The sequence below is a fragment of the Falco naumanni genome, chromosome 2 (genome assembly GCF_017639655.2).
Source record: "Falco naumanni isolate bFalNau1 chromosome 2, bFalNau1.pat, whole genome shotgun sequence".
Classification (NCBI taxonomy): domain Eukaryota; kingdom Metazoa; phylum Chordata; class Aves; order Falconiformes; family Falconidae; genus Falco; species Falco naumanni.
This window is the reverse complement of record NC_054055.1, coordinates 80,613,629-80,634,651: the sequence shown is the minus strand read 5'-3', so window position 1 is coordinate 80,634,651 and position 21,023 is coordinate 80,613,629. Positions and strand designations below refer to the sequence as shown.

Below are 21,023 nucleotides of genomic sequence, written 5' to 3'. Positions count from 1 at the left end.
ACTTCAGAAAGAAGAGATACTGCTTTCGAAGCACTTCCAAAATATTGTGCAATATTGAATTATAAAAGTTATCCATAACTATAACATGGGTCTTTAAGCATGCTCTTTGCTGCAAGCACACAGTGAAGGCTAAATCAAGTGAACAAAGACAAGGTGAGCCTGTGGGCCTTGTGTGCCAAAGAGATGATGCACCTGGGGCTTCTGCCTTCCACCACCCACAGCTGCCTGCAGGCTCCTCAGCTGCACGAGTTTTGATAAAAGACGAGCAAGCATGAGGCTGTGCAATTTGTGCTGCTCCTTTGCTGAGAGGTTACAGAAAGGTTTGCAAATGCTACAATATTACCTGATGCTCTTAGGCTAATTAAAAAGCGTGCTGAATTTTTATCTTCCCCTTTCCGTAGCCATGCCATCAGGGGCTACCTGATACCCTCGCCAGGTTGAGTTACACGGGATGCTGCCGTAATGCCACATGTGACAGATGACTGAACGGGCAGCTCAGTGAAAACCTTTCCAGAGCAGACTGGCTTAGCAACCTCAGAATTTCTTTTTGGTTTCTTTTGATAATGAAGAAGGAAAATAGTTTTGCTTTTAACTATGACTTCTCAGGAAGAGGTGAGTGAAACTTTGGGAGCATGTGATATCCTCTGAATAAATGCCACATCAGTGTTTAGCTTTTGTGTAGTGTACTTCACAACGCTGTTTTGTTTCCTGGTGGACAACTTATGCACCAGTTAGAAGGCTTTTTTTTTTTTTTTTTAATATTTAAAAATCATGCACAGTAAGTTGTCCTTTTCTCTGCCTTAAAGCTAGCAGATTCTATGTAAAATTTAATTTATGTTCATTGAAATGTACGTTAAATTTTATCAAATGAAGGAGTAGAAACCCTATTGCAGTTGTTTGATGAAAAATGAAAAGATATTCCAGGTGACTTAAAGATATAGTGTCGTAGACAAAACATGTATTCTTCGCCTAAGATGTGTCATTGTAAGCATTTTCTGGGACTGACTTTACAAACCCACCACTTCTACAGCTTACCAGCTCCACTGTCTTTAACAAACCTGGACCTATTTCACACCCCTGTGAGTTCAAATGTCTGATTCCTTTTGCCAGTACCAGTGTGTAGAACTGGAGTCAGAAATTAGCATTTCAAATCTATTAACCTTGAATTCTAGCGTAGCCCATTTTGATTCTTTTTCACTGTGTAGAAAGCGATCAAAGGTTTTATGGAGTAAAATTCAGTGGGCCCCTGCATGAGGATCCTGCCAGGTGCTGTGTGGATGTCATACACTGTTTAGTCTTTCTCTTGTTTCCTATTGCAATTAAAGAACAGGGGATGGATTCACACCCCCAGTGTGAGTTATTAAAAGTAGCTATAGTGCTTAGACAAATTTAAACAAAAATTAACTTCACTAGTTTGCTGGTAAGTTTATTACAAGAGCTCCTCTCACGAACATTAGATACATAATGCACTGTGCCCAGCTCTGGAGTTCTCAGCACAGGAAAGACATGAACCTGTTGGAGCAGGTCCAGAGCTGGGCCACAAAAATGATTCCAGGGCTGGAGCACCTCTGCTATGAGGACAGGCTGAGAGAGTTGGGGTTGTTCAGCCTGGAGAAGAGAGGGCTCTGCAGAGACCTAATTGTGGCCCTTCAACACTTAAAGGGGGCTTATAAGAAAGATGGGGACAGACTTTCTAAATAGGGCCTGTTGCAATAGGATGAGGGGTAATGGTTTTAAACTAAAAGGGGGTAGATTTAGACTAGGTATAAGAAAGACATTTTTTAAGTGAGGGTGGTGAAACACTGGAACAGGTCACCCAGAGATGTAGCAGATGCCCCATCCCTGGAAACATTCAAAGTCAGGTTGGATGGGGCTCATTGCAGGGAGGGTTAGACTAGAATGACCTTTAAAGGTCCCTTCCAACCCAAATGATTCTATGATTCTATGATAACATTTTGCAAGGTGATTATCTTCTTTTTTTCTTCTTTTTTTTTTCTCCTGTTGAGACAGGTACAAGAGACTCCCACTACTGGAAGTCTTGAAATCATCTCTGTTACAGACGATGAACCACCAGTGTCAGAAATTGAGTTTTCCTTCAAAAGATTTTTTTGCATACCACAAGCAAAAGTGGACCCCACTGCAGATGGATCTGGTAGGGACACTGCAGAGCTTTTTGATCTTTGTAATGTAAATGGATAATGTAGGTATTTAGCCCTGCAAAATCATGCTTGCCCACTCAGCCAGAGAAAGGAATCACCTGGAGAAGAAACACAACCTCACTCCCCAGCCATGAGGTTTGCCAGCATATTAAGAGGTGGTGACACCTTGGCTGGCTTGCATATGTAAGCATTTTTCATAGCCAGATTATTCACACACTTCAGCCACATAGCAAATATTTGCTCACACTTCCCAGACACATTTTTGAATGGCTTACTTGAAATTTTACCAACCTGGCATTTGGTCCACTAAAAAAACAAATACACAATACAGCCTTGGAGGGATAGCATGCACGTTTGCTGTTTCCCATAGGTTTCATGGCAAAAATAGCTTCAACAGAGGCAGGCTGAGCATCAAGGATGAAGATAGAGCAATTTAATTTTCTAGTCCATTAGCTACTACAGCTGTCTATTTTCTGGTCTACACTCCATTGCCAAAACCAGCTACTCAGCTGTTGCTGACAGTCTGTGTAGGCTGGGATTTTCTTATGAGTCTATAAGCCCTGGGAGACACTCCTCATTCTTGACTGATTATAAGTGTCTGGCAATCTCAAATTCAAAGCTTAAAGAATGAGAGAGTGAAGAGCAGCATGAATTAAAATTGAAGACAAGATTCTGTCAGTTCCAGTGTGTACCCAAGACCGAGCTGTGTATGCCATTTTCTCATAGTTTGCTCTTTGTATATCAGAATACATATGAAAAAAGTGAACTGTTGACAATACCACTATGTTGGGGTCAGCTATGGAGGTGGCTTGTTTGCAGGACTAGTCCAGCTCATGAAATATATTCAGCAATTACTAATGATGAATATTTTAACTTCAGAATAGTATTTTTTCATTGAGAACTCAATGCTCAGCCTTGAGCCATTGCTCAGTCCTCTCCTTGTCTTTATAGCAAAATTTGGAACAGATCGCTGTTTTCCAGTACCAGTTTGGGGGTCCTGTTTTTTGCAAATTTAGCTTTCTATCACTTTCAGTTAACCTTACTTCCAAGTCCAAAAGGACCAGTCACTTTCCTCCTTTTTGTCTTGAACACCTATTTACTAGCTAGTCCTGCCTTTCTCTAATATCCCTGCTCCTGTTCAAATCTTTAGGCTCTGTTTCCATGCCTTTGCTACCCCAACTCTGCCGGAATGCACTGTGCATGTGACTTAGCTCCCTGGTGCATGAGACAGAGCTATGTGGCCTCTGGCCTCATCCCAGGATTTTTGTTGTCCCAGGCTCATCACTCAGAGCAGCATCCAGCTGGGGCTAACAGCTGTAGGGAGCACAGGGACTGTGGGCTTGGTACCGGCAAGAGTCAGGAGGCATCACAGATAGGAACGGTCATATGGAGGAGACTCAAACTAGCTTATTCTTCTGTACTTCCACTGAAAGAATTTATTAGTCCAGTTGAGTGTTCTGAAGTCCTCAAAGATTATACCTGTATCCTGCACACAGGTTTGATTACACAAACAAACCAGGTCTGAATTTAATTTTTATTCTGGGACTCATGTTTTCAGGAAAGGTGTTTGTATACTTCTAAAGCTCACAGTGTGATGTAACCCATGAAAATAAAATGTAGAGCTCATATCCTTCATTGCATTGAGGCCACGCCAGGTGCTTTGTAAGAATGTGACTCAGACCACTTGTGGGGCAAATGCTGAAGGGATGTCTGAGAGCAGCAGCCAGCCCCAAAGCACTTGCAGTGTTCTCAGCCCCTGAGTCAAGGGATCTGAACCCCTCTGGGTCAGGTCAGCTCATGAAATGTATATACTGCCATCTAGTTTAATGTTAGATAAATCTTTTTCATTGCAAACTCAAGCTGATTTAACTTCACAGAAGCTATCCTCTCTGTTTGGTTTCTAGGAGATATCGAACCACCTTCTGTGTGCCATGTTCTTCTCTCTCTAAAATACTTCCCATATATCTGTGGCTTATTCCTTGCAGTAATCCTAGCAGTTGCCATTGGCCTGGGTGGTGAGTACAATTAGTTATTCATTAAGTTCTCGCTTAACCATTCAAATGCTTAATTTTTCATGAGCCTTTTACTTAGAATGGAATTAAACTACTGCTGCGGCTTGTTTGATGAAATAAAAAATCTTGTTGATGTGATGGCTTTAAATTTTATTTACATGTAGGGATAAAACAGATCTGGCACTCATAAGAGGATTGGTGTAATATTTACAACGTGGGAACCTGCAGCTCCATGAAACCTTTCTCCAGTAAAACTTCACCGATTCCTCTCGGGTGGTGAGCTAAGAGTTTAGAAACTGAGGGAGGCTTCAGGTAGTGCACACCCTGTTTTTGTCCTGTAATTCACTTTAAGTTAGTTGTCAGAGAATTAAAGAACTTTCCCCTATCATGAACAGTTTCTGCAAAGGAAAAGAAAAGGCAGAATGAGTTTAGTTGTGACTGGGAAGTGTGACCTGTCCAGGTCTAGGTGCCAAATATGTTGATGCTAGAGCAGTACCTCCACGCCTGCAACAGGGATAAGCTTGTGGGAGGTTGAGGCATCCCCTCAGGAAGAGAGCACACTGACTGTATTTTGCAAGGGTCTACTTGCTTTGCTGCTGCGGGGCTGAGGCACCAGGCAGAAACTTGTCCTGGAGTGAAACATTAATTTGGTAGAGGGAGCTGAGAAGGGGTCAGCACAGACAGCAAGGCTGGCCAATCCTACGAGTCATTACTAATGGATGAGTTTAGCAGCACCGAGTAGCAACCTCCAGGTTGCATTTCAAAAGTTCCTAGAGTACAGGAGTTTTCTTTTCCTTAGTAAGAGAGAAATCTGGCCAGATAATGGAAGTCAGAAGTGTTAATTTAATATCAAAGTGTGTTTTCATCACCCTGTTTTCTCTCATTCTTGTTAGTCCAATACAACTGCATTGGGAAGTTTCGCTGCCGATCATCCTTTAAGTGTATCCAGAAATCAGCCAGGTGCAATGGTGTCTTCAACTGTAAAGAAGGGGAGGATGAGTACGGATGTGGTAATTTAAATTTGATTATAAATCCCTCCTACCTCCTCCTGTAGCATCTGGCACGTTATCAAGAAATGCATGTTGTAAAGACTTCGGGTGAGACAAGAAAGATCGAGACTAATGTATTATCTAAATCACCACTTCAGAGGGGCAGTCTCTCTGAGGTATTGATTTACAGCTTGTGAGAAATTAAACTGCTCTTAGGACAAATGTGATGACTGCTGAATATTGTTACTGCCGTATTGGGCATGTTTCTCCATTAGAAGTCTAGATGCTTTATGACTGCTAGCGTTTCCTCTGCCTGCAACGTACACCATCACTGCATTACGGTGTGTGTATACAGCACTCTCTGTATTCACCAGCACACAGTTGCACTGTGTTGGTTCTGAAGATTGCAAAAGCCTAATATTATCTTAAGGGATGTGGGAACAGGAGAGATCAGCACTGCCTTTTGTGCATTGAGTATTGTGGAGTCTGCTGCTTCATGTATAGAATGTATGGCCCCATGTCTGAGTTTCTCTCTGTAATGGTTTCAGGCATCACAGGGACGTTTTAAATGGTCCCTTCCTGTCCTGTGCTATGGAAGATGACTATAGTGTTTGCAGCCACTGGAGGGAAAGGACTCTACTAGTATTAGTAAACAAAGTAACTGATTTTTAGATCAGTGCACTTGTAATTCTGACTCCTGTACCTACAGGTAAGGAGGCAGCACAAGTCTCCATCTGTGCCATATGAGGAATGAGCTTTTGGCCCCAGCTAACCCTGCACAATGCTTTCAACCTTTTGCGTGTTTTCCCCAGGGAGTCTTCAGGCCTCTGTGGAGCTTGTGGGCAATATGTCTGCTTTTCTTGTCTGCCTCTGTGCTGCCATAACACTGGCCTATGGGCCTGTAGGAAATCCCTGTCCAGCAGTGACCTCCCTTCTCTCTGGGCAGACCACGTAGATGTGCCGTTTTCCAGGTCCAGGTGCCTCCTGCTCATCCAGGGCTCTGCACCCTGGCAGCAGCTGTGGTGTGGGGCACAGGGGCGAGGAGGACATGGCGACATGCAGGACAAAGGGTGGTGGGTGGTGGCTCTGTACCTGGGCCTCCTGCAATATTTCTCCATTGGTCTCTTGGCCAGGGGCAGCCCAGCTTGCAGGGGAAGGGCTGTGCTGAGCAAAGCCTGGCTGGCACAGGGAAGGAATCCTTGGGAGCTGAGCTCCTGACCTGTGCACCTCTCCTCTCCCCAGCCTTTACATGCTCCTCAGCCCAGACATGCCAGCCCCATTTCAGAAAAGGGAAGCAGATAGGAAACTCTGTGGAAGCTTGGAGGTGTCTGCATGCAAGTGCACCCGCCTCTCTGATTGCACTGTGCAGTGTAGGAGGTGCCAACCACCTTTCATCAGTTTTCTTGATTGTAGGTTTCCTCGGTGACAAGCATCTGAAGCTCCAACTCACTGCAATGAGCAAAACTTGCTTTGGCTTGTCAGAGGGCAAGGCAGCCTTCTTTAATACAGATGGAGCTAGCATCCCCCATCCATTCCCATGAGCACAGACTTTTTTCTCCTGGCTCTTTTAGCTCAGTGTGCCTTGGTTCCCTTCCTTAAGGGGGAGGGGCAGGGAGGGGAAGGGGGAAGCACAGAAAAATCTGTCAAAGCATCCAAGTAATGAAAAAGTCAAGCAGTAAAAACTCAGTGAGCCAAGAAATGTGTATGCCACATTTATCCACATGCTGCACGGACACTGTTGTGCACCTGTTGTGTACCCAATAGTTCTTCTTCACAACTCATGTTGTTCTTCTGGATCTCAAAGTCAGGTTGAGTGGCAAGAAAGCAGTGCTGCAGGTGTTCACTTCTGGGTCCTGGCGAACGGTCTGCTCTGATGACTGGAAAGAAGAGTATGGAAATACTACCTGCAAACACCTGGGTTTCTCAAGGTATGAACACAAAATGGAAGAAACTTTATTTGGCATTTTGAACAAACTCTGAAGTTTTCAGTCTTTCTAAAGAAACCTTGTATTAGTCTGTGCTTTAAAAGAAAGAAAGGCTTATCAATACACCTTTGTGAATTATATGGTTCAGGAGATTTGGGATGATGTGGGAAATAGTCCTGAATACTTGTGCACTGTTATGAATCCTCAGTGATGGCCAAATACAGTGGTTTGGTTAAATCTTCCCTATGGGGTGCAGGTGCCTGAATCCTACTCGTCTCTCTAGTAGCTTACAGCCTGTCAGAAAGGCTGTAAACATATGAGAATAAAAAACATCTGAGCATTTTCCATTTCTTTTACTTTATCTGTAGGAAAATTGTATATATAATACATGTGATGACATCTGTTATGAGTTAAGAACCACCTCACAATTAGAGAATAACCTAGTAAGGCGGTTCTTACTGGATTGATCCCCTTCTTGAAAAAGGACCATTTGTTTCACAAACTTTCACACAATTAAGAAAGAATTTGAAGTTGTGGCTTGCAATGATGCTATGTTATTTCTTACAATGGCATCATTCTGATTTCTGCGCTTTATAGTTAACTGTATAAAGCTTCTTTTGAAGAAATTCTTGTTGCCTTTAGTACAAAATACATCTCAATTGTTCAATAAAAAAAAAAGAAAAGAAAAAATTACAAATTATTCATCCTCCCTGCTTCAAAACATAACTCTAGAAAAAGGATACAATGAGCTTGTTAGTACTTCAGGAAATGTGCCAGCCAGTTACAATAAAAGCTTTATTGGAATATTAGAATTAAAATTTGTTTTCTCTGCCAGTTAAATTCCTTTCAGCATGTATGACTTCCATGCATGATTATGGCAAAAATACATGCACGTGATAAGAAGTATTACTTGGGGAGGATAAGATTACTTTATCAAGTATCAGAATTCAATTATTGTGGTTGCTACAGTGGGTTTTCATTAGCAGAACCACTGAATTATTTAAACAGATTACTGAAATGCTGTCTGAGGAAGCTGTGTTTATGGTTTATTTGCAGTTACGTGAGTTCAGGTTACCTGCCCGTGGCTGCAGTTGAAAAACAGTTTCAAAGACATTTTGTATCCCTCAGCCACTGGTTATCAGCTGATCAAGTGACATCCCTGCACAATGCAACAAACCTCAGGTATGCCTCAGCGTGCTCATCCTGACAGAAAGCAAGCGATCAATAGAAGGAGAATTAGTAACGGTCTAAGACTGTTGCCTGTTTTTCAGGCATGTAGTACTTCATAAGTGGTTGATGGTGTTATGTGTCATAAACCAAGGTTCAGTAGCAGTCTTGCTGGAGTACAAATTAAGAGCCTGATCCAAGGCCCATTAAAGTCAACAAAGGCTTTAAAATGAGCTATTTGAAAAGCCTGTTTGTCCCATGATTCCTTTTTTTGCAAATGGATAGGCACCAGGCACTTAGCTTTTCCCATTGTGAAGCAGTTTGTTTCAGTTTACAGATCCCCAGATATTTCCCAGTGGGTTTATGAACCCTTTACGGTCCATTTCTTCCTCCTGACAATTGCTTGTTTTTCTTAGTTACCTTTCACTGAGAAGCAAGCTATGGATCCAAGGAGACTACAGATCACATGTTGAAAATCACTGATAAGCCTCCCCTTGCCGAAGAGTGAACCGCTCTTCAGCAGGGCAGCATATGGTCTGCGGGCTCCTGATGGTATTTAAGCTCCTAACTTAAGTATTTCAGCTAAATGCCCTGAGTAGATTGGATGAGTACCTGACTTTGTACCTATTTCAGTATGTGAGTTACTTATATTTATGTGCACATAGCTGTACGGGAAGATGACACAATACTGAAAAATGTCCCAGTATTTGTGAATTGAAGCTAATACTGCACTGTCTTTTTGTCTTAGAGAGGAATGTACTTCTGGGAATGTGATCATCTTAAAGTGTTTGGGTAAGAATCAAGAAAAACGAAAATAAAATCAGAAACTGTCCTTCATCCACTGCATGGCAAGAGTTGAGTGGAATTGTGTACTCAGGGCATACTATAACACCGGTTTATCACACAAAAGAAAAACAATATTTATTATACAAAGCTTAAAAGAATTTCAGAAAGTGAGCATAGGCTGAAAGGGCAGACTGGGAACATCAGGTATCAGGAGCGTTTTGGTGAGAATGTAGTAGGAAGTAGATGTTTAAGGATCGGGAGTTGAACCCATGGACTGATAGTGTAATTCCAACTCTGCCATCTCAGCGGTGAATAGGAAATTCTGTCTTAACATTTGAGCTTTCACCCCACACCTCTCCGTATCAGCTAGTTTTCAGATTGGAATATGAAAAGGTCAAAAACCAGCATCAAAATAATCACTGGGGATAGGAGATGCTTCAGGTTGCCTATGTGGGCCCCTGGGACCCTGTATGTTTAAGGAGGGTGCAGTGGTGGAGTTTACAGCTCAGCTGAGCACTACGTCTGCAGGGGAGAAAACGTGAACCTCGCAGCCCCCATACAGGCTGCCAGGCACGATGCTGCAGGGATGGCAGGGAGGAGGAGAAACCTCTGGGAGCAGCCCCAGATGTGGGCCATGGGGATGGGGTTGGTTCTGCTGCAGAGACCTCCCGGCCTCAGCAAGTCTGGGAGCAGAGGGGCTGAAGGTGACCAAACACATGAATCTGTTTCCTCCGTGGACTGTAACCTTTGCTTTCTGGCAGCGTGCGGGACACGGGCCAGCTATGGGCCACGGATTGTGGGGGGCAATGCATCCTCCCCCCGGCAATGGCCCTGGCAGGTCAGCCTGCAGTTTCACGGACACCACCTCTGCGGAGGGTCCGTCATCACCCCACGCTGGATCATCACAGCTGCCCACTGTGTCTACGAGTAAGTCCCTAAATCATCTTGCTCGGGGTGTCCCACTGGCCCTGCTTGCAGCGGGTCTGTATGGGGGGCCACTGCAGTGGAGGGCTAATGCACTGTGATTTCTCTTCAAAATGAACTGAAGGAGAGATCGGGTTATCCTTATTTCATGGGCTTGCTCAATAACATTTAAGCCATCTCTCTCTCTCCTTGCATGAGTGCAAGTCTTTACTGAAAAAAAAGTCTCCCCAAGACGTGATCCAAATCAGGGCCCCCAGTTTTCAGATAACCTGGGCACTCCCAGCTTCCTGGGAAAGCAGCTTAAAATATTTAAGCACCAGATTTTAGGTATCCCAATCTGCAATTTCTGTACATTGTGTGTGAGTTAAAAGCTCAGGAGGAATTTGGGCTTGGCTGCTCTGGTAATTTGGAGCTCCAAAATAGATTAAAGTAATCCTTTTCCAGTTGTGGTAGGTAGTGACTTGTGCCGTGCTTAGTGCCCTTTACCACATACTGTTCCTTTTTATGCTGTTGAAGCAGTCTTTGAGTTGTAAATAGATGCTAAAACAGTTATTTCCACTCCTATCCTTTGCGTTGTTATAAACACAGCCTTCTCTCTTATTTATAATGAGTTGTCTGTTTATGGCCAATAGTGCAGGACAGCTCTTCTCACTCTTACAAACTCGAGCTCACTTTCACCAAAGACATTTAGACAGCTAAAATGGGATTTTTCTGACCACTTCTAGGCACCCACAATACCCGCCTGCTTCTGAGCAAGTCCTGTAGGATGCTTTTATACCCAGTAGCAAGAAGAGATGGGAGAGATGAATCCCACCCCTAGATCCTATGCAGATTCCAGTCTTGCCACAAAAACAATTACTCGGGAATTAAGCATTTTAGGAGTTTTGTCCTTGGCTCCATCCCCACAACCCAGTTGGCTGCGGTGTGTTCAAAGGCTGATGCAGGATGGGAGCTGGCAACACAACCCACATGCCTGAAGCCTTTTCCCAGCACTGATGCCAGCCCATTGCTAGCCCTATGGGGTGAGGCCAGAAGAGGAGCTGCTCATGTGCCGCAGGCTGAAAGATGTGGCTGCTTATGAACTGGGGGCAGAAGCACCTTCCATAAGTGCTGCTGATCTAGCCAGATGGCTGAGCACAAGGGTGCCAAGCAGCAGCATTGACTGCTGTGGGGTCACCCAGGAGGACAGACAGGTAGGCCAGTGCAAAACTCGTATATTTGTAGAAAACTACAGAGGTAAAATACAAGTGACCCAGTGTGTTACTAAGATCAGTCACTCATTCTACATTTTTTGCAATAGACGCAAAACATAGCCAATATTAACATAGGTAAGCAAGTACAGCAGACTGTAGGCATTTGCCTGTGGAGCCTTACGAGGCTCATAAGCTCAGAGGACAGCTAGAAAACCTGAGATTTTTCTTTAAGATTTTTCACTCTCTCCTACCTCTTCGTTTCAGCCTTTACTTGCCGAGCTCGTGGAGTGTGCAGGTTGGTTTTGTGACTCATCAAGACACCCAGGTTCACCCATATTCAGTGGAAAAAATTATATACCATCGAAATTACAAACCCAAGACAATGGGAAATGATATAGCACTGATGAAACTGGCGGCACCACTTGCTCTCAATGGTAAATCTTTCTGTTAGCTTTCAATTGACTTTCTCATCTTTCTAGCTAAAAGTGAGAAGGGTCTTTCCTAGTATAGACAGGGAAATTTCTGTTGGCACCCTACGCCTGACCTAGAACTGTCGAGTGGATCCCCACTGCCTCTAAAAGCAATGAGAGATGTGCAGCACAGATGTAGCCAGTCTGCAGTTGCGATGGCAAGGCAGTGATGCCTGTTCAGACCGCATCGGCAGAAACCCCTCAGCCTCAGTATCGGGAACTCCTCTGTACTCTATACCTGGGCACAGAGAACAACAATTTGGTCATAGGGCTCTGCAAAGTATTCCCAGTCCATTCACTTACTGAAAGAATTTAATAATAGGCAAACATTAACATTATCATTTCTAAATATTTTCCCTATCTAAAATAAATACCCCACCTTGTTTTACTTGGAGGTCACACAGATTTTTATTGTGTCCTTTCTGTGGGTATGGGGGAGATTCAGCAGTGTCCAAAGCTGAAAATCAAGCTTAAATTTCAAAGAGAAGAAAAGGTAATTAAAATATAATTATGCTTTTAAATGAAAATGACTTTTATTTTCTCAGCAGAATGTTACCTACAGCTGACACATAGAGTGAATTGAAATAGCGTATAATAGTATGAATTTAAATGACCACCTGCCAACACCTTCTAATGACTGTGAGCTCTTTGCAAGGGGGATCTGGTGCTCTCTGTGAATCTAGATTGTCAGTTCCTAAATAAATTCTCTTGAAACACTTCAAACTTCCACTTTGAATTAACATTAAGCTTGGTCTTGCTTTGTTTTATGTCTCAGCTAGAGCTGTTTTCTTTTGCTCAGGGATAAGTTTGGGAGGTTGTCAAGAACAGTAATGGCTCCATCCCTGAGCGAGACACCTGCTATGCCTGGGAGGCTGGGGCAGCCCAGGGGGCTTGGAGGTTCCACGCTGGGGGCTTGATGCTTTGAGCTGGGGTCATTGCACTGTGGAGAACTGAACCACTAGGAATTACCCAGTAATACCTTGCATCTTCCCTCCCTTTGCTCAGTGCCAGCTCATCTTGACACGTCACGGTTTGTCCCTGCAAGCATCAAACACTGACCGTATTGCACGGTATTCAGTGCCCCAGAGCGCAAAGGCACTGAAAGTCTATGAGCCAGTGGGTTGGAAGCAAAAAGCAGCCCAGACCTCTTGTTGCCCTTTCAGAAGAGTGCAGGGATGTGCACACACGGCTCTTTGTACATGCCATTCCACACATCTGTTAGGAGGTGCCATACAGTTGTGCCGTTTCTTTGCCCAGGCAGGGTGTTGTGGGGCCTCTGATCTGTCCATCAGCTGCGTATGCGGTGCATTGCTTGTTGCTCATTCTTCAATTTATTGACCTGCCAACACCTCCTTCTGTTGCTTCATACTTGAAACTAACGAGCCCTAGTGTAGGTACCGTTTCAAACCCAAGGTATTTGCCACAAGGCAAAAGACCTGCAGAACTGCCAGGCTATTTATGTGGGGACTGGGTTGTGTTCAGAACAAGTCCACTGCAAGACAAGTCCTCAGGTTTTACTGAGGCATACCATTTTTTGCTAAATTTGAAAAGTGATTCTTTCTTCCCTCTCTTTTTTTTTTTTGGTTTGTTTGTCTTTTTTTTTTAATAGGTCACATAGAGCCAATTTGTCTGCCTAACTTTGGCGAACACTTCCCAGCAGGGAAAATGTGTTGGATATCAGGATGGGGAGCAACTGTAGAAGGAGGTATTTAAACTGGTCTCCTGTTGATTACACTACATGAAAACATCTCACATACAGGAAATACAGGATTTGGCTGGAGCATTGTTCAACATTAAATTTTCTGGAATATCTTGGGGAGGAAAGAAGACATATTCCTAAGTATTATGCTCACTCTAAACTGCAAAAGTGCTATACAAACCCGTTTCACAAGGAATGGATAGGTACACCCTGTGAAAAGGCTGAAAATGACATGTAGACAGCAAACCTGTTCACAATGTTGTACTCAGCCTCAGTTAAACAGGCTGTGTCCTTTATGACTTTGAGCGTAGAAAGCACAGCACGATTGCAAGAATCAATCCTCCATTTTTCCAGAGAAAGCATGTATGCATTTTCAGTCAGGTTGGATGATGTAGAAATTGCATCTGTGAATAATGTCACAAAGAAAAGGTCGTTTATATATATATTTTTTTACCATTACTCACAGGTCGTGTTAATCAATAATATATACTGAATCACTTTCATGACAAAATGCTTGAATTGTCATGTCATTGTTTTTAATTATTCTTCCTTCATCTCACTCAACATGTTCTTGTTCAAAGAACAAGAACAGCATGTTATCTGACCTACAGCTAGTTTTAGCAAAAGGTGGGGAAAAAATGAAAGTAAGATTTACTGCATAAAGTGTCAGCTATATATTGACAATGGACTGTGCACATACTCCCATTTGTAGAAATGATCCACTCAGACTCCAAATAAGATAAAATAAATATTTATAAAATAAATCAGATCTTTGCAGATCATGTGTTGACTAACAGAACAGGCAATAAATTAGAAACAAATTTTGGCACTAGTATTGAAGATAGTGTCCTACTAGTTTTAAGTTCATTAGTGTCATTAATTGTCTAGTTTTGAATAGAAACATATAATGTACAGCTTTATACTATATATATACTGCGATAATCCAGAGCTCTACAGAGATACCAGTTACTGGATTCTGGAAGCGATGAGACAGTTGCCTTACTTTATTGTCATTTTAACTGTATTTCTTTTGCCCTTGCTTGCCGATTCTTTACATACTGAAACATTTTATGTTTATAATTAGAAATTAGTTTCAAGGATGTAGTTTTTTTCTTCTGGTTTTTTTTTTTGTTGTTGTTGTTGTTGGTTGTTTTTTTAACAGGTGATACATCTGACACCATGAATTATGCAGGTGTTCCTCTGATTTCTAATGCAATTTGCAATCACAGGGATGTCTACGGTGGAATCATAACTCCTTCAATGCTTTGTGCTGGTTTCCTAAAGGGAGGGGTAGACACCTGCCAGGTATGGAAGTTTCCAAACTTCAGTTGTGCTCATTAACAGCAGCAATGGAAAAACATGAGTAATAAGTTATCAGAAGGCACTCCCAGGCTTTTCTTGGGCAAACATTTGGGTTTGTGCCATTTCCTGTTTACCATGAGTATCGATCACTGACTGTGTATGCATTCATATGCTACAATTCCCTTCTTATATTTCTTCTGTGGACCATATCTACTATTTCTGAAGCCAAATTTACTTAAGACATTTTTAAATTTCTTGCATGCGCTAGAGCACAGTGCCATCCTTTCTTTGCCCTGGCTGTGGCCTCTGCACTGCACTGAATTGCACTGCACGGTGAGCAGCTCTGGAGACTTGCAAGGTGTAGAAACTTTATGGTGAAAAGCAGGCAAAGCATATATCAAGAAAGAAGCAGAAGCACGTGATTTTGGAGACAGTAGAGTGAGGCAGGGGAAGAAAGAAAGGGAGAGGTGTCTGAGTAACTCAGAGGACTGGTAATGACTCTGGGGGAGAGGGGTTCATAGCAGTGATGGATCAGAGGATCCTTTGCAATGTGCAGTGGTGATGATTCAAAGAGACATGATGGTGCCCGCTTTGTGCAAGGTCTCATCCACAAAGGCACTGATGTGAACTCACCTAGCTAGTAATGGAGCAAGGGCTGAGGAGGAACTTCATGTTTGCTTAGTCCCTATTATGCATGGAACAAGACAAAGCAAAGGCATTAGTTACACAGATCTTCATTTAAGCCCCTGTTTGCACATGTACTCAGCAATGTACCCAGTATGTCAGTATGCCTGGGAGAGCTGCCCAAAGGCAGCATGCTCAGCATACTGCTCCAAGTGACAAAACCAGCCCTACTCACCAAAGGCAGAGGCTTGTTCCAAATTCCCCCTTTTTTCATTCTGATGCTCATAGGGCAGGGAACTGCCCCAGCAAATTAAATTGAGAGTTTTCAGTACTTTGATGTGAGTCAGCTGAGTCTCAAATCTGCTTAGCAAAGTGTCTAGGAAGGGGCAGAAAAGCAGTGTGCGAGACTGCAGGCAGGAGCAGGCAGGAAAGGGGGTGAGGTACAAGCTTCTTGTTGTGACCCTGGGCTCGGCTCAGCTCAGCTCAGCAGCTAGGAGCAGTGGGGAGAGACCAAGACAACGGCACGGAGACTGCAGGTTAGCGATGCCCTGCCTGCAGGACAGGCACACTCCCCAGCACCTAAATGTTGTTTAATAGCAGGCTTCAAAGTTGCTTCTGTTGTACTGTGCTGCTACCTGGGGAAAGAAAAATATGACCAATACATGCCTCCAAGAAGCCTCCAACTTCTGCCATAGCATAAGCTTTTCCCAGACCCAAAAGAGAGCAGAAACAGGAGGTGCTGAATTACTGGACTCTGCCTTTCTCCCTGCCCCCCTAAATAGATGTTCCCCTCCTTTTCTGGGGCACTGACATTTGCTTTAATTCTTTGTCCTCCAGGGAGATAGTGGGGGCCCTTTAGCATGTGAAGATATGAGTATCTGGAAGTTGGTGGGGACCACCAGCTTTGGAGTGGGCTGTGCAGAAAAGAACAAGCCAGGCGTCTACAGCCGAACCACCTCCTTCCTGGACTGGATCCATGAGCAGATGGAGGTCTGGTTTTGCCCTGTCTCTCCATCTCGGGTTGTTGCTTTGCTCCACCTGTGCCACACAGGGTTTAGCTCATATTTGTCACAGCTGATCATGTCGTATGAACACATTTGACCCAAGGACATGTCTGGGGACCAGTGCAGGTCTGCGGGCAGAGCAGAGTGCAGGGGTCTTAGAGAGATGCAGGGGGCACTGGAGCAGGGGTAGAGAGGGGAGAGGAGCACGGGAGTGACTGGGGAGGGGGCCTGGAGGCACAAAGCAGGGAGCAGGGAGGTGTGAAAGGGCTGAGTAAGGAGATGGGGAGCAAGGGAAGAGATGCTAGGGGACTTTACCTGAAGCCATGAGGCTGCTACAAAAATGCCTGGAGAGTGGAAGCTGAGAGGGCCAAAGAAATTGGTGATGGGGGGAGACAGCATTGGCTTGAAGGAGAGGAGAGCGGAGGCAAGGAGGCGGGGGGATGCTGCAGCCACCTTCACCTGACCAACAATGGCCCACTCGTTCTCCAGAGGCCAGGTCCTCTGCTGCCGGCACCCCTCCAGTGCTGCCAGGGAGGTGCTGGGTTCAGTCAGCTGAGCAGAGAGAGTCGTTGTGTTTCAGGTGGACTCCCAGGCAGGGGTTTGTTGCCTAAGCAGAGCCATCTAGAGACATTTTAGAGACCCCAGGCTGTCCCACTGGCTCACTGGTGTCCCTGCAGAAGGGTAAAGACTTTCAGGAGGATACAAATGTTTTGCTAAAGGTTGTCTCCTGTGTGCAAAGAAAAGTTTTTTATTGCTTTCCACTACATGGTGAAAATTAGTCGATGTCCTTTCCCAAGATGTTTCTTGAACATTGTGAACAGAATTTCTGCTGCCTCCATTTTGGCCAGCTCTCCCACTAGGGAGGAAGCAATATGTTTATAGCACTAGGGGGAGTACCAGTGACCTACATACATTACTGTATGAGAAGTATTAATACTTCAACTATTAAATCTGAATAGAAATAAAAGGTGCCCACCCCTGGGGGGGGGGGGGGGGGGGGGGGAAAGGAAGAAACCAGCAAGGGAAAAACCAAGAGGAAACAAAATAACCCATTTCAAAGCCTACTCATCTCCCCGCATACATGTGTTCCATGCATGCAGTATCTACCACTGTTACTAACATATTCCTCCATCCCCTGTAACCATATTCCTTGATGAGTCTTACATGCCTGTATCAGCCCATGCAAGGCTGAGAACCTTGCTGATGGCATTTGCTCAAGTTCACAGTGCACACAATGGGAATAGGACCACAGCTCTTTTGTTGAGGTGGTCTGTTATTCTGAAGGACTTCAGCTGGCAGAACTGGCTTCAGTAGCCCCGCGATTCCTTTGGTGACCCTAGTACAAGAGGGAGAAAAAAAATCAGAGTTCTGATTGTATTGAACCCTTTCAGAGTTCAGTAGGCAGCAACATGAGCATTTGAATAGATGCATAACTGGTTTTGCTTCCCAGAGAGAAGAACTGCAGACCTGAGGAGAATGGCAGCGTGCTGGGCTTCTGAAAACCCACATCATGCTTTGGCCCCATAGCAGGACCCACCACACTCTTCTGGACACCTGCTCTGAGCTTTGTACCTTCACAGACTACTTTTTACTATTCCCTATTGGTATTGGTAACTGTACCTACTGAAAACTGTTGCACATTTAGCCTCTTTTGGATGGAAGAGGCAGCTGGGTGCAGGATGATGGGCATATGTATTTACTGTCAGCTACACGTGTAGAAAAAGTGCTAAGACTGATAACGTGGGAAGCTATCACAATGAAGTTTTGCAGGCACCATGAGTAAAAGACTAAAGCAACTTCAGATCAGGTTGCTAGCTAATATTTTAGTACTTACCTTCCAAGAACCAGAGACAAAAAGACTTTTTTCCTGAAAGTATTCATATATAAAGTCCATGCTCTGTTGCACCACCAGAAGCAGCTTTCTTTGAAGTCATAAAAGAAGCAGGAAGCAAGCAGTTGGCAATTTTGGCAAGCATTTGGCAAGTATGTTCAATTCTTGTTAGGAAAAATCTCTGGATTCAAATCTTACATTGTGTGGCTGTGAACAAAGTCCTTAAAAACTGAATTCTTAGGTCTGTTCTTGTGGTAAATAGCTCTGAAATGAGCTACACACAGGTTGTAACTTTACTGAAAAATTCTGAGATTACTGAACAGTCTGAAAGCGAAAAGGAGCTTCTTTACTGCCTTTCAATAAGCTAGAGAGCCAAAATCATTGCTGTATCTATGATGCACCATGCGGCGCAACAGCCATTGAATATCCCCAAGCTCACATCATGTAGTGCAGTTCACCAAGGCACTCGTGCTCAGTCACCTTCCCTGTTTTCCCTCCCTTTCTCTGCAGACAGAGCAATACAGAATCTGCACTCTTTGCATCTATTAGTGGCATCAGTGGTGTTGATGAACGGATGCCAGCCAGGCAAGGGGCAAAACGTCTGAGGTGCCGCTGTGGTTTCCTGTTTTACAAGCCATTTTAACATAACAGCCTTGTGTTGTTAGGTTGGAAAACACCTGATCATTTTGCACTTGCCCTTATTAAAAATCCTGGAATGAAAGTTGTTTATTTTAGATTGATTGCCAGGAACTAGGTAGGGTGAATAATGGATAATATTGTCAGAACTCTTTGATATCAGCCCAAACCGATCTTATAATCTGATCAAGTGCTGCTGATCTGCTTGAAATATGGTTCTGGATGCAGTCTGTATGCTTCTACGTCAGTATCTGCATCACCACTGTTATCTACCACTGCCACAAGAAAGCGCTAGTGGAACTGGAATTGCATTCTCACTGCAATGTGTCGGGTCAAAACCTGGACAGCAGGACAGCAAACCTGCATGAACTGTCAACCTCCACGTTGCTCTGTGGACACAAACTTTGATCTCAGAGGACATTGCATCAATACCTTTCACCCTAGCTAAAGAAACTGCAGTGCAGTGGAAACAGCACTTCCAAAAATATCATGTTGTTAAAAAGAAGAGGGAAGGATTATTGCAAAGTTGACACAAAAGCTGAAATGAAATGGAAAATTTCAACTTGACAGAACCATGACAAAATTAAAACAAAGTATGTTGAACCCTTGTGTAACTAGGACAATTTCAGAAGAGTTCTAACGTTCACTGTTTGTTATCATAACATTTTCACATCCCCAGCATGGCTCATGTTTTAGTATTATCAGCAGTCTGGAGATGAGAGCACTGCTCTCTGAGCTTATGGAGTTATTTGGTATTTCAGAAAGGATCCATGAAATTTCCTTTTGAATTCCTATTTTCATAAAAAGACTGTACAATAAGTATCCATTGTGGTCTGCCTTTATATTAAAGACAAATCGATGTAAAATGTAGAAAGCTAGCAAACTCTTCCCAACAAGAAGTCACTTTGACACCCAGGTCAATGACAGTCACTTATGGGCAGACCTAGCTCAGTCAAATCTTTCTTCTGATTTCTTTTATGCCTCTTGCTGTGGTGTCTTAGGTACAGGCAGAATACAAGAGTCACTCTCTAAAGCTGGATTTTCCTCCCTCAACTTATGCCATTAACATGCATGCCAGGAGTTTTAAAGGAAATCTAAGTACAATATTAGCAGATTTCTTTGTGTTAACTCAGGTGAAGGTACATGAGGTTTTGAGACATTTGCTGTGGGAAGGTTTTTGTACAGCATGAGCATTGCTTTTTTGTTTTATTCAGAGAGGTGGAATTGATGAGCTGGTCTTTACTGGTACTCAGTATTACAGCTGGAATGAACTGGTACCAAGACAGTAAAGAAGCTTTTCAAAGAGGCTGTATGACAGGTTACCTTTTCCTTTTCCTTGGATTTTCTTCTCTCTATTCAAGGAAAATAATCGGCTACACTCCATATGCACGTACAGAGGCCCACCAAACTAGGTGGGGCTGAAGGCAGCTCTAGTTTAGCTAATCCTGATTAGGCGTTTCATGATAAACACCTTGGAAGAATTTAAGATCTTTATACAGAGGAGTGCATATCTACTACATTATTAAAAAGGCTGATGAAACAGCTTCTAGCCTGTGAACTCAGATCACTAGTCAATAATGGTTGCTTTAACAAAGGATTATGTTACAGCCATAGTATCCCTTAGAAATACAACCTGCTTGTATGCACAGCTTGTGGAGAAAACTTGCATCAACATGTAACAGACTCTCAGAAAACTAATCCAATGTATAACTTCACAAGAGATGTCCAGCATGTGAACAAAAAGTCCTTTGCTGTTCGTCACCTGTTGCTGTTATCATGATAGTTAAGTCTGGAAACTGAGACAAATAAGTTTGAATGAATCAGATGTGACTTACTCAATATGCAGTTTCCCCAGACACTCTGAAAAGCATCAGATGGATAAACTCTCCTTTGGCCAATCTGAAATTCATTTTTTTCCACTTGAGATGTACAAATAAGAAGGTGATTTCTGCAAAGATACAGAGATAAGCATAAAAAAAAAAAAGTTTAAATTTGGTGTCTGAGAAAGCCAGAGTGTTTTCTGAGAGGTGGCATGTTGCTGATACGTTAATGCGTCCTGCACCAGGAAGCAATCACTGCGCAGAGGTGGGGATGCCACGCAGCTCTGCTCGTAGGGACTGTCTCACAGGCAAGATTCATATAGGTCTGTAAATGCAAATTCAAGAACTGTACATTAAACTTAAAAAAACCCTCAACAGATCTACCTTGTCCAATTTTTTGCCCGTCTTCAACATTCAAACAAAGCAGACTGAGATCTTATGTTCTAAGTGCTGCATTGTAAATCGTGCTGGTTTTGCTGACA

General features: G+C 43.4%; 1 protein-coding gene across 1 annotated transcript; it reads left to right on the top strand.

Moving 5' to 3' along the window:
* The first annotated feature begins 493 nt into the window (after nt 1-493).
* TMPRSS3 (transmembrane serine protease 3) lies at nt 494-20,916 on the top strand. Its single transcript, XM_040585214.1, has 13 exons — nt 494-612; nt 2,011-2,152; nt 4,064-4,174; nt 5,065-5,181; nt 6,965-7,088; nt 8,142-8,267; nt 9,001-9,044; nt 9,800-9,965; nt 11,420-11,589; nt 13,235-13,330; nt 14,487-14,629; nt 16,088-16,240; nt 17,705-20,916. The coding sequence occupies exons 1-13, from the start codon at nt 595-597 to the stop codon at nt 17,723-17,725; spliced, it is 1,431 nt and encodes a 476-aa protein (XP_040441148.1). The 5' UTR covers nt 494-594; the 3' UTR covers nt 17,726-20,916.
* Nucleotides 20,917-21,023: the final 107 nt, after the last annotated feature.

What these genes read in the sequence shown, in the direction of transcription:
- TMPRSS3 (XM_040585214.1), top strand. An exon ending in AGTTGCCATTGGCCTGGGTG is followed by an intron (nt 4,175 to 5,064) that starts GTGAGTACAATT and finishes CATTCTTGTTAG; the next exon opens with TCCAATACAACTGCATTGGG. An exon ending in GGCACCACTTGCTCTCAATG is followed by an intron (nt 11,590 to 13,234) that starts GTAAATCTTTCT and finishes TTTTTTTAATAG; the next exon opens with GTCACATAGAGCCAATTTGT.